This window comes from Bubalus kerabau, chromosome 1, assembly GCF_029407905.1.
Source record: "Bubalus kerabau isolate K-KA32 ecotype Philippines breed swamp buffalo chromosome 1, PCC_UOA_SB_1v2, whole genome shotgun sequence".
Classification (NCBI taxonomy): Eukaryota; Metazoa; Chordata; class Mammalia; order Artiodactyla; family Bovidae; genus Bubalus; species Bubalus kerabau.
The window spans coordinates 131,575,637-131,589,582 of NC_073624.1; the positions used below are offsets into that span (position 1 = coordinate 131,575,637).

The window sequence follows — 13,946 nt, forward strand, 5'->3', positions numbered from 1 at the left end:
AAGATGAATCATTGCAAAGCCAGCTGATGCCTCTAGAGCTCTTTCCCCCTGAGGTGGTGTCTGATAACAGGGCTTTGTGGCCTGTTAGCCATTCATTCCAGTGGTCATAAGCCAGGAGAGGCTGAGACGAAGTCGTCAGCCTCACTGACAGAGAGGCTGAGCCAAGAGGGAAATCCCAGGAGGATTCCTCACTGTTCTCCCAACAACACAGATTCCACACATGGCATTCACACGCCCCATTCATAGGCTCTGTCTGCAATACTCTGGGAGCTACTCTCTGTCCAGAGAGCTGTGGATTACAAGTACTTTGTATTTCAGAATGCTATCACATACTTAAATATCCCACTAATGATGTTACACCTAAAGAGGAGTAAAAAGTTGAGCTATCAAAAAAAAGTCGGGGTGGGGGGAGGGATGGGAAATAACCATAGGATTCTCAATTGCTAAGCACACTTTTTATTGAAGTACAACATACATACAGAAAAGAGCACAAACCACAAGTGTACAGCTCAAAGAATTTTCACAAAATAGACACGCCCAAGTGACCAGCAACCAGATCAAGGAACAGAACATCCAAGGAACACCCTTGTGCCCATTTAAGAGTAACTTACATAACTACTTGCAAACAGCTTTGCCGGGTTTCTCACTTGATGTAAACAGAACTATACGGTACAGATTTGCCTCCTCTTGTGAGACTCACACAGTGTCGTGCGTGTGTCTGCACGAGTATCCCTTCTCCTTGCTGTGTAGGGCTTCACTGTGTGAATATACTATAACTTGTTTATCCATTCAACATGGGCATGTGGGTACTTTCCAGTTTGGGGTTATTATGAACAGTGCTTCTATGAATTTTCTAGTACATTTCTCTTGGTGAATATACATCCACATTTCTTTTGGGTAGATACCTAGGAATGGAGTCTTTAGGTCATATGATAAGTACACTTAACCCAGGCTATTTCACAGAAGAATGAGGAATTTATTGGATGGAGCTTGAATGCTCACCGAACTGACAGAAAGCTAGAAAGGAGAGTTAGGAAGACAGGTGGGGGCCACGACAGCCCAGTGGGGCCAAGGAATGAAGCAGAAACAATCTGCTCAGGACTCCGTCATCCCTAGACACTACTACCAGTGGACACCACCCCTGCGGCCTGCTAGTCTTGGAAACCTTCATGATGGACCACTGCCACCCCTGGACTATCACAGCTCCCATGAAATGAATCTCAGCATCCCTTAATTTCTGTGTCACTTGCATCAAACTCACAGTCCTAAGCATGGGAGTCCAGGGAGTTCACCCTAGGTCACTGGTCACTGCCTGGTCAGTCTGGTGCTGGAGAAGGGGGTGCACCTGAGACAGGAAAGACGTTCTCGTTTCAGCATCCATGGTGCTGGAGGCACTGCATCCCACCACATTGTTTATATGGGGTGATCTCATGATTTCCCCCTTCAGGAAAGGGGTCAGGTGTTGGACAAGCTGGAAACGCCACATGACAACTGCTCACTCCAGGCAGCTTCATCGGATCCCCACCGCTGCCGGGGGGAGGGTCTCATCCACACACTTGTGTGTCTCACAGCCCATGCGCATGAGTTCGCCTTTAAGGGCAACACTGAGTTCAGGGATACATCAGAAGGGGCAAGCCACACAAAATGCTGTAGGTTTGAAAGGAAAAGGTGTAGTGAAAAGACAAAAAGCATTTCATGGAGGGATGCAAGGCAGACAGGAGGAGAGGGAAGAGAACATGGAGGGATGGTGAAAGCGAAAACAAAAGGAAGAAAGTTTGGTGAAGTCGAGGAGCGCATTAGTTCTCTCTTGACCTGGTTTAGCTGGTTTCTGTGTTGTCCCTCTTTCCCAGTCTCTCTAATGTGCTTTTATGGATTGTGCTTTGCTTGATCAAGTTAATGATGTTGACATGGACCACAGGATAAAGAGATCCTGGTCATAAACCAAAATAGAGGGAGACTGGAAGTCATATTATCACAGACAGCACACAATTACGCTATAGTTTGAGCACACAGCTTCCTAACAACACTGGTATTGTCAGGGAGCTTTCATGAAATGAAGAAGTGATTTCAACAAAAGAAGCAAAGAATAAAAATGTACTAAAATCATTTACAAGGGTAGCAAGTCACTAATTGATCTGAAAATTATATTGCCTTTTTTGTGGGTGATTTTACATGATTCTTCCAACTGAACCATGGATCTTTGAAGTCACGCATGCTAGATCCCTATACTATATCCTGGCATTCAGTAAACTTACTTGTTTTAAATGATAATCAGAGCTTTCATCTATGTAGCACCTCCCCATCTTAGAGCAAAGACAGGAAGAGTTCAGTTCAGTTCAGTCGCTCAGTCGTGTCCAACTCTTTGTGACTCCATGACTCGCAGCACTCCAGGCCTCCCTGTCCATCACCAATTCCCGGAGTTTACTCAAACTCATGTCCATCGAGTTGGTGATGCCATCCAACCATCTCAATCTCTGTTGTCCCCTTCTCCTCCCTCCTTCAATCTTTCCCAGCATCAGGGTCTTCTCAAATCAGTCAGCTCTTTGCATCAGGTGGCCAAAGTACCGGAGTTTCAGCTTCAACATCAGTCATTCCAGTGAACACCCAGGACTGATCTCCTTTCTGATGGACAGGAGGAGTAACTGCCCACTATCCACAATCTGCAGACTGGAACGTTCCAGGCATACAGTGGCTTGCCTAGAATCACTCAGTGTAGCTACTGCCAGAGCCAGGGTGGGAGGAAGTTCCCAAACAAATGGATCAGGGCAAACGTGGACAGAGCATTCACTCTCTGCCCTGTGGTTTACTCCCTTCCTTTATTGGAGTGATAGGAGTTTGTTTTAGGTGGAACCTGCAAGTTTGTCTCAGAAAAACCAAAAGCTGTCTAGCCTTCCACGTGGGCAGACACATATCATTTTCCATAAGCTGCCAGAATATGGGACTGACACGTCTGCTCCCAGGGAAGATGGGAAGAGAAGTGTGCTGCTGAGCAGACCCCAGCAATGGTGCTTCGTGGCACACGGTTCAGGCTGTTTTCAGGTCTACCTACCTACCTGCAAACAGGTATGGCTGGAAGACAGTGGAACTCAGGGGCCAGACTGTCTGCACTCAGGTGCCAGCCTTCTGGCTTACTATCTATAGCTTTGGGGAAACTACATGGTCTCTCTGTGCCTCAGTTTTCCTTTTTAGAACAGATGTACGTTGTTGGAGGATTAAGTAAGTGGATACATGTGAATGCTTCGATCAGTGGATGCTACATGGTGAGTTGCTCCCCCTGACTCGCTCCTCTGGGGCAGGGGCCACCCTGGTGAAACCCTGCAGGGCCCAGTGCTGTGCCCAGAACAGGCCCTTATTAATGCAGCCCCTGCAGGGCAAGAGCCAAAATAGGAGGAAGCAGGATGACGTGGTATTTGGAGAGAAGAAACGTGCCCCTGGCCTGCTTGGCTGGAGCACGTAGAGAGAAGTAATGGGGCCACATTTACACTTAAGCTCACTCCAATATCTACCCACCACCTACATTTGCAGAAGGACCACCTACAAAGGGAATCAAGGACAATCAGTGGGAAACAGGGGTCTGGGCTCCCCATCTGGGGCTGAGTCACAGGGCCTCCGGATGACCCTATTTAGAAAACCATCCAGTGATGTGGGTTCTTTCTTTTTGAAACAGGATGATGGAAAAGCAGGAAATAGAAAACTTCCAGAACTTTCTCCAGGAAGAGAGATGGAACCTTTATCCACGGACTTCAGTTGGTCAAAATGCTCTAATTTGATACTGAATGATGGTAAATGGGGGGCTTGTTGAGTACCTTTTCTCTTCTCAATAAATTATCCACTGAAATGTATAAACTTGATGTAAGTAAACTTGGGAACTGATGTTTAAAAAATTTAAGCCCTTACACCCATACTTATTTTTAACTTGGCACATTTGTTATTTGGCTATAAAAATGTGTATTTTCTTTTCTAATAATGAAAATAACAGAAACATGAAAAGAAAAGGTGAAACTGCAGACAATGAAGAAAACCAATGAAAAGACAGGCAGCAGGGTAACGCTGGTTGGGCAGGGGTGAGTGTGGGCAGAGCTCCCTAAAGCTAAGAGCATGCGCGGCCTCTACCAGGGATTTTAGAGACAGAAAAGGAGACATTTTCATAACAAATGGAGTCAGAGGATGGTACAAAAGAACTTCTTCTCTCGGAAGGGGTTTTCTGACGCAGGCACTGGGATGATGAGAGGGTCCTCCCTCACATGAGCTTCACAGTAGGCCAGGAGGTCCGCCGCTGCCTGGGAGACCTGGGGGGGTACACAGCACAAGTGCAGGGTTAGAGGCCAGTTCACGGTGGGTCCGAGGCAGAGGTGTCGGTCTGGAAAGTGGACAAGCCTGAGGATAGGCTGTGCTGCATGCACTGCCGATGGCAAGGCCATTCCGCGGCCTGGAGAGAGGGCTTGTGCAAATCCAGAGGAGACGGGTTTTGCAAGTTGCCTCCGAGGAAATGTAATAGAGAAGAACAAGCCTGACTCCATATTGGATCTATTCCTTTAGCTCTAACCCTTGTGCTGTGTTATCTGTGCTTTGTCATACAGGCTCTGCATCTTTCATAAAAAGAATGCTCCTCCTGAAATATACAGGAGAGCCCATTCTCAAGGCTCTGACCTTTAAAAGTACAACACTTTTCCATTCACAGAGAGATAGAAAGTTGCAGAACAGAGAAGAGCATTTATCTTGTTGGAGGTTTATGGGAATATTGTGACCAGAGCTATGTGGACAGCTGTGAGAACAAAGGATTCCAATACCAAGAAATTTGTAATAACCAGCCACCCTCTCTCCTCCTTTAGTATAAAAGAAACCTGAGTTCTAATTCAGGGAAGATGGTTCTTTGGGACACTAGTCCCCCATCTTCTCCATCTGCTGGCTCTCCAAATAAAGTCACTCTTCTTTGCCCCGACAACTCGTCTCTCGACTTAGTGGCCTGTCATGGGTCAAGCAGTACGAGCTTGGACTAGGTGACAGGAAGAGGTGCCACCCAGTAGAAGTGTAGATCAATACCAGGAGAGGTATGAGGCACCATCAGGAAGGTCTCGATATCTAGTCCTACTCGGAACTGAGTGATGAGTGAAGGTTCCAGGCCAGAAGCCTCACCAATGACTCTGTAAAACTACCTCTAGACAGATAAAGCCAATTTCTGGCCCTGGTGATTGTAATTATTATCATTAGTGTTATTGTTTTACTGCAATTCACTCTCATGACCAACCCAGGCACTTGATCCTCCCCAGGAGAACACAGATCATAAGCACATTACAGAGAACACACACACATAAGCTACACCCAACAAGCCCACATTGAACTTGGAAGGCCAACTCTCTCTGAGGAGAGAGTTGCTCCTGACCAGAAACCTCTTTGATTTTCCTTTCAGGCTTCTCTGAAGCCTGTTGACACTTGGCAGCTGTGGATCCAATTATCTTCCAGGTAATCTCCAGGAGCTCCAGGGGAGAAGCAGGTGGGAGTAGGCAAGGCGCTGGGAAGCGTTTGCTAAGAGGAGGAAGGGACCAGCTCATTGGGCCCGTGGTCTAGGTCACGAGTCCAGCAAATGACTGGCCTGCGTATTGAATCATCCCGCCGGTTGGCTTGTTCTGCCTGTAAGTGCCTATTAGAGGCCACAGGCTGCAGTAAGTATATAGCAGTCAAAAGGAAACCTTTTCATGCGATTAGTGTCTAAATCTTCCCCAGAATGATAAACAAGCTGCAGGAGAATGAAAAATGTTTGAAGGCCCCCAGTACACACAAGCCTTACACCTTCCATCCAGGTTTTAAAAATTGGCTGTTGGTACTTCCCTAGTGGCCCAGTGGCTAAGACTCCACATTCCCAGTGCAGGGGGCCTGGGTTCAATCACCGGTCAAGGAACTAGATCTTACATGCTGCAACTATTAACAAAAGTCTCGCATGCCACAACTAAGACCTGCTACAGCCAAACGAATAAATATTAAAAACAAAACAAAAACAATGCCACCAATGCTCAAAACTTAAAAAAAAAAACTGGCCCGTCTTCCAAAATTTTATAGAAAATCTTCTAATTTCCAGCCCAGATTTACCTCTTTCAGCAGTGGCTAGAATATAACACATAATTTTAGTAGAGATATGTAATAAATTTTTCCTTCTGATGAAACAACTAAAAGTTGAGCCTATGAGTCCCCTTAACTCCAGACAAAGTCTACATTTGTTGGGAGTGTGGGATGGAGCATCAGGCCTCCCTGTCCATCTTGGCCCCAAGATGACTGTGCGACTTTAGGTAAGTCACTCAAATTCTCTGACTTTAGCTTCCTCATTTATAACATTGGGAGAGTTAGCTATCTCCAAGATCCTGTTTACTCTAAACGGTCTGTAGTTTTAGCTCCGATAGCACCACCGCAGTGCTGTAGAGCCTAAATAAAATGGATGCTGGGTTGAATGAGAATGAAGTTTGCAGTGATTTACAGGACACCCATACAGGAATCTCCCAGGTGAGGTGGAGGCCACACATATAGGCCTGCAGGGGACCTATGAGGCCACCACAAGGGACTAGAGAACAGGAGCAGGGAAGCTGACTCTGGAGCCCACAAAGGTGTGAGGGAGGGACTCTGCCGGTGGCCCAGTGGCTAAGACTCCGCGGTCCCAATGCAGGGGGCCTGGGTTTGATTCCCGGGCAGGGAACTTAATTCCACACACTGCAACTATTATTAGAGTCATGTGCCGCCACTAAAAGACCCTGCGTGCCACAGCAAAGACCTGGTGCAGCCAAATAAACAAATGTATTTTTTTTAAAAAACTCGATAGACATACAAAAAACCAGAATCACACCGTGAGTGCTTGGGTGTGGAGCCTGAGCCTGGCATCAGTCTTGTCACATTCTGAACCAAAGCCAAGGGCTCTCCCCTGCCTGGGTCGCAGTCCCCTCCTCTCTACTCCAGGCATCTCCTTCAGCCCACAGAGGCAAGGGGTCTTCTCCATGGCCGCTGTATTAAGATGACCACAGAATTCACCCAACGGCTCCTCCCACAACCACTGCGAACCGGTCTTCACCACTGCCCAGGCTGGCATGTGCAAGAAGGTGGCGATGTTCGAGCATCTATCTTCCTCCCTAAGAGCCAGGTCCTCTTAGCTCTAACTTCAGTGAGTTCTTCCAGATGCTTCATTTAAGAATGTCTTGGGACTTCCCTGCTGGTCCAGTGGCTAAAACTCCATGCTCCTAATACAGGGGGTCAGGTTTGATCCCTGGGCAGGGAACTAGACCCCACATGCTGCAACTAGGAGTTCAAATGCCACAACTAAAGATCTGGGACAGCCAAATATAAATAAATAAATATATTTTTTTAAAGTCTTATCATCATCCCCTATCTCTAGTTTTCCTTTTTCCCATCTATTTCACTTTTAGGGACAAGGGAATGCTTCCATTCATTCTGAATTCTCTATAAACCTTACAATTTTATCTAGGAAGCTGTGTGTCAATCTTTCAGCTAATTGAGAGGATATAGGGGAAAAAATAAGGCAAGACTTTTGCTTTCCAGGGGTCTGAGAAGACTCAAAAATTGTAACATTACTAAAATAATCAGGGTGCACTAAAACATCACAGAAGCACAGCTGCACACCTCTGCAGGGCTACGGAGACAGGGGTGTCTGAGCACCCCACCCCATCCAGTTCCACATGGGGGCAGTTACCCTGGTGAACCTGCCCCTTTTATCCAGAGGCTGGTTCCAGCCAACCGATCCCAGAGACATGATTTTCTGGCAAGCCAAGAATGGCTCATATCTTGTGGCAGATCCATATTAAACAAATTCAAGAGACAACCGTATAAAATCATTAATCAAAATAATAGTTGGCATGAACTGAGTCCTTGTTATTAACATGCACCAAGCCCTGGGGCTAAACACATTGTCATACGTCTTGTGTGTGTGTGTGCACGCTCAGTTGTGCCCAACTCTTTGCAACCCCATGGACTGTAGCCTGCCAGACCTCTCTGTCTATGGAACTCTCCAGGCAAGAAGTTTGGAGTGGGTTGCCATTTCCTCCTCCAGGGGATCTTCCTGACCCAGTGATTGAACTCACGTCTCTTGTATCTCCTGCCTTGGCAGGCAGATTCTTTACCACTGAGCCAAAGCTATGGCTTTTCCAGTAGTCATGTATGGATGTGAGAGTTGGACCACAAAGGAAGCTGAGCACCGAAGAATTGATACTTTTGAACTGTGGTGTCGGAGAAGACTCTTGAGAGTCCCTTGGACTACAAGGAGATCAAACCAATCAATCCTAAAAGATATTAGTCCTGAATATTCATTGGAAGGACTGATGCTGAAGCTCCAATACTTTGGCCACCTGATGCAAAGAACTGACTCATTGGAAAAGACCCTGATGCTGGGAAAGACTGAAGGCAGGAGGAGAAGGGGATGACAGAGGATGAGATGGTTGGATGGCATCACCGACTCGATGGACGTGAGTTTGAGTAAGCTCCGGGAGTTGGTGGTGGACAGGGAAGTCTGGTGTGCTGCAGTCCATGGGGTCGCAAAGAGTCAGACATGGCTGAGTGACTGAACTGAACTGAACTGAGCCACCGGGGAAGCCCCATTATATGTCTGGCCTCATTTAATTCTTCTAAATACTATTGTCAGGGACTCTTCCCTCCTGGAGGAGCCATGTATGGTGGCCAGCCCCCACCAGCCAGAGGCCTTTGAGGAGCCACGGCAGCAGGATTGGAGGAGGTGGGGCCCAATGACCACTTCCTGCCGCCAGATTCGCACCTACCCTACCATTTGCTGCCAGGTCCAGGGCAGTATCATCGAGGACTGGTGACCTCGCCCCTGCCTGCTCCACCCGGCCTGCATGAGCCACTCTACTTGCCTTCTGAGTGTGAAACAGCCCCAGGAAGCTTTGGGGGTTTTACTGAAGATGTTCCTACTTGCAAGACGTGTGGGAAGACCTTCTCATGCTCTTACACACTGCGGCGTCACGCCACAGTGCACACGCGGGAGCGACCCTACGAGTGCCGCTACAGCCTGCGCAGCTACACGCAGTCAGGGGACCCGTACGGGCACATCCGCAAGGCTCACAATGAGGACCTGGCCAAACGCAGCAAACCGGATCCAGAGGCTGGCCCCGTCCTGGGAGCGCAGCCCCTCCCTGGCTCCCCGACCGCAGACAGACAGAACAGCCGTGCTGGAGGGACACCCAAAGATTTTGTACTTGGCTCCAAAAACTAACATCCGGGAGAGCATGTGCCGATGCCAGGCCTGCTCTTGCTGCCACCAGGGGGCAGCACGGAAGATGGAAGCACCTGATTTTCTCTGCTGGGGACGGAATGAAGATTCTGCCCAGGCTGAAGGTTCCTATCCTTTTCTTTTCTCCGCCAGAGAGGACTTTATGGGTATTGCATCTCAGCCAACTCCTCGCTGCCCTGGGAATTTTCCTGAGATGTAATCGGGTCTCACTCTGCATTTTGGACCATAAAACTGGCAGTGAAAGTATTTCTCTGAACCGGTTAGCTGGTTTCTTCCACAAACCTGCATGCCTCCTGATTTTTTCATAGCTTTCCTCCAGAGGCTTTTTAGGAATCTGACACCTGCATTTGGGGTAGGGGTCAGGTTGCGTAGGAAAAAAAAAGTGAGATAAGGAGAGGGTAATGTAGACTTTACTTAGGAAGAGTATACAAATTAGGTTATTTTACACAATTATGGTTTATTGTGGGGGAAGGCAATGGCAACCCACTCCAGTACTCTTGCCTGGAAAATCCCATGGACGGAGGAGCCTGGTGGGCTGCAGTCCATGGGGTTGCTAGGAGTCGGACATGAGTGAGCGACTTCACTTTGACTTTTCATTTCCATGCATTGGAGAAGGAAATGGCAACCCACTCCAGTATTCTTGCCTGGAGAATCCCAGGGACAGAGGAGCCTGGTGGGCTGCCATCTATGGGGTCGCACAGAGTTGGACACGACTGAAGTGACTTAGCAGCAGCAGCAAAGTCACTTTACAGATGAGGAAACTAAGGCATGAAAGTTAAGAAATCTGTCCAAGTTCATACAACCGGTAAGAGAGAGACCAGGACTGACGTGAAGCGGTCTGGCTACATACAGTAGCCAGAAGCTAACTGAAGCTAAACACTACATACAGTAGCTGCCTGATTAATTGTTCATGAAAATTGTACCTGGAAGGTGGCCTGGAAAGTTCTTGTCTGCTGGGCCAGCACACTCTTTTTGTAGACCAGCTACCTGGGAACTCATGTGACCAGGAGAAGTCCTGCAACTAAAATTTCTTAGGTCATTTTTTTAATCCAGGGACAATTTAAAAATAATCTTTTGGTCATGCTGCACAGCATGTGGAGTCTTAGTTCTCTGATGAGGGATTGAACCTGCACCCACGGCACTGTCAGCATGGGGTGTTAACCACTGGGCCACCAGGGCAGCCCCCATGGACAATCTTGCCAAGAAAACCATAACAGTTAAGTGTCAGCAGCTGGGACTGGCTTCCTCTTCCTTTGCCCTGGCTTGGATGGATGCTCCAATGTTGCTCTGAGACTCCTTCCTCTAGGCTGTGACCTGCATGCTGTTCGTGTATCAACAAAGATGCTATTACACTGGGTTGGCTCTAATTCCTTAGTAGCAGCCTTTTTAAACTAAGGGTTTTGCAGGTGGTGCTAGTGGTCAAGAATCTGCCTGCCGAGACAGGAGATACAAGAGCCCCAGGTTCAATCTCTGGGTCGGAAAGATCCCCTGGAGGAGGAATATGGCAACCCACTCCAGTATTCTTGCCTGGAACATCCCATGGACTAGAGGAGCCAGGCAGGCTACAGTCCATAGGGTCCCAAAGAGATGAACATAACTGAGCACAGCAAAGCCTTTTTAAACTAACGCCTAAGCCAGAGAACTTGAAAAAGTGAAACTTAAGACCACCACAGCCAGCCAGCCAGGCTTTCCCACCTAGTGCAACTGCTTAAGCTAAACCTGTCAAATAGTGCTTTGCTTCAGCATCTTCTCTCCAAACACCTTGCCCTCTGCCTGTCAACGGATGGTGCTAACTACCTTTGGTTTGGCATTGCCAGCTTCGACTCCACCTGTGTCCAAATTAAATAAAAAAATTTTAATGTTCTTCAGTTTACCTACTAACAACAGGATCCAGCTGGTCTGAAGTTTGCAAATATTATTAGCAGGTATTTTTTGGTTTTTGGTTTACTAAATATCATCACTTTTTTTTTTTGGCTTTTTGGTTTGCTAAATATTATTACAGCTTCCTTCCTCTTGATCAGTTTACTTGTTTAGATGCTTGTCAACATCCATTCATTATGGGCAGATTTGACTAATTTTCTGAGAGCTACCGCACCGCAAGGGGGCACTGCATCCCCAACCATCCGGCCAAGGCATGGGAGGAGGGGTTCAAAAAATGGGGCTTTAGGGGTCACCCTGAGGAGGTGCGGTAATTTGAGCATTCTTTGGCATTGCCTTTCTTTGGGATTGGAATTAAAACTGACCTTTTCCAGTCCTGTGGCCACTGCCGAGTTTTCCAAATTTGCTGGCATATTGAGTGCAGCACTTTCCTAGCATCATCTTTCAGGATTTGAAATAGCTCAACTGGAATTCCATCACCTCCATTAGCTTTGTTTGTAGTGATGCTTTCTAAGGCCCACTTGACTTCACATTCCGGGATGCCTGGCTCTAGGTGAGTGATCATACCATCGTGATTATCGTGGTCATTAAGATCTTTTTTGTACAGTTCTTCTGTGTATTCTTGCCACCTCTTCTTAATATCTTCTGCTTCTGTTAGGTCCATACCATTTCTGTCCTTTATCGAGCCCATCTTTGCATGAAATGTTCCCTTGGTATCTCTAATTTTCTTGAAGAGATGACGAAGAATTGATGCTTTTGAACTGTGGTGTTGAGAAGACTCTTGAGAGTCCCTTGGACTACAAGGAGATCCAACCAGTCCATTCTAAAGGAGATCAGCCCTGGGTGTTCTTTGGAAGGAATGATGCTAAAGCTGAAACTCCAATACTTTGGCCACCTCATGCAGAGTTGACTCAATGGAAAAGACTGATGCTGAGAGGGATTGGGGTCAGGAGGAAAAGGGGATGACAGAGGATGAGATGGCTGGATGGCATCACTGACTCGATGGACATGAGTTTGAGTGAACTCCGGGAGTTGGTGATGGACAGGGAGGCCTGGCGTGCTGAGATTCATGGAGTTGCAAAGAGTCGGACACAACTGAACTGAACTGAACTGAACTGCGGAGGTGAGTTAAGACTGGTCTCCTTCCGGTCTCACGGTTGTGTATTTGCTCCCCTCACAGCCCCGGGTCTACAACCATGCCATTAACATGTGGCCTCGCTAGCTCTAAGCAGGTCCAACCTAGGGCTTTTTCTATCATCTATCAAAGGTGATACTGCGCTTGATGCCACAATTTTTCTTTCAAGAAAACAAGCTGTTCTTAGAATGCCTCGCTTTGTTGTTTCAGGGTCACAGATGTGTTTGCTTAGTTATATCTACACGCCTCTGGATTGCAGTGTGCCATCTGGAGCACCTGTACTACAAGAATGAAACCAGAATTGTTAGTACTGGTACCAAGTGATCAGCACCCAGTTTTGTGTGGATCTGGGTCAGCTCCACACAGTATTAGCTTTACAGATGCACTCAAATTATTGAGAACATCCTACAGCACAGTATGAGCATGTTAAGTCATTTTTACAACAAAAGGAGTTTTCCACCTTTTCCCACCTTCGCCATCAGCTTTATTTCATGCAGTGTCCAAGGTCCCTTTACTCCTGTGTAACCAAAGTATCTTGGATAACCCCTGAAGCTTGCTGTAATGGGATCTGAAAAGATACACACATGTAATGATCATCTTAATGAGCCTTCCACAGGAAAGGTGACACCCTAACACACAGTTTAGTATCTGGGCATTAATTAAACTAAAAACCGACTCCTTAGATTGAAAGGGAGGGTTTCCTTAATCAGCCCTAGATTGATTTTTATGGTTCAAAGTTCCTTCAGTGTATTCAAAATATTGCATGCAGACGTCACCATATCCTAGAAACATCTGCCATCTTTGAACATAAAATAGACAATTTACTTTCAAAGTGAAATCTTTATTCTGAAATTTAAGACTCCATTACTGTTTATGTTTTATCAAGCCTGAAGTCTGCTTTGCCTTTAAGTCCGCTGTTACAAAATGCCCAGAGCATCTCTGCCTCCTCTCCTTAGTACTGAGGTGTTAAAGAGTTACAAGATAACAGATGTTGAAAAGAGAAAAGAATTGGGAGCTAGGGAACAACTGTGGAATTTTACCATTACATTTCAGAGTAAAAGAGGTGATTAAAACAGCTCAAGTTAGCACATAATCCCATTTGTTGCACTATAATTACAAGCTTCAATGATGGGAAGAAAATGTTGCAATTACTAAGTCACATTCCAGGACAAGACAGATGACATAATCACTATTCTGGCTGTGACTCCCACTGCATTTACCCTTTGCATCTAAGCATCTAAAGTACAGCGACTCACAGCTATTTTCCAGCAATCCTGGTCTATTTAACACTACTACTTGGAATAGATCACAGGCATTCTTGATGGCTCTGTCTGTTCCTCCCTTCCCCGCCAAGAAAACAAAGCGGGATCAGAGTCAAGAGCACAGCCAGGTTGCATCCCCCACTGTGCAACGATACCTTTTACAAGGTCAAACCTGGTACAAGTGCCAACAGAAGAAATCATATGCCATGTATCCCTAATAAAACCCTGAGGATATTACAGGTCTATGTCTCACCTCTGAATTCTGAGCTAAAGCTACAGGGTGAATCCTTGTGAATTTTTTTTCTTTCTTCTAATGTTGGATATTATTTGAGATTAACACACCAGTTTTGCTTTGTTTTTTAAAGAATCTGCCTGCAAGGTGGGAGACTGGGGTTTGATATCCGGGTCAGGAAGATCCCCTGGAGAAGGA

The 13,946-nt window shown here is 46.6% G+C and overlaps 1 protein-coding gene across 5 annotated transcripts in view; it reads right to left on the bottom strand.

The window, feature by feature from the left end:
- Positions 1–3,044: 3,044 nt before the first annotated feature.
- GNG4 (G protein subunit gamma 4) overlaps positions 3,045–13,946 on the bottom strand; it is a 66,786-nt gene continuing 55,884 nt past the window's right edge. Inside the window, exons 5-6 of one of the 5 annotated variants that reach the window (XR_008717195.1) lie at positions 12,725–12,822; positions 4,234–4,289 (exon numbers count right to left, since the gene is read on the bottom strand). Coding sequence is in view for 1 of the 5 variants with exons in the window: in XM_055588794.1 (XP_055444769.1) it covers positions 4,161–4,289 (129 nt within the window). In the remaining 4 variants the exon portion in view is untranslated. Of the gene's footprint in view, positions 4,290–10,164; positions 10,263–12,724; positions 12,823–13,946 lie in introns of all 5 variants that reach the window. The other 4 variants (XR_008717200.1, XR_008717194.1, XM_055588794.1 and 1 more) reach the window with 4 other exon arrangements.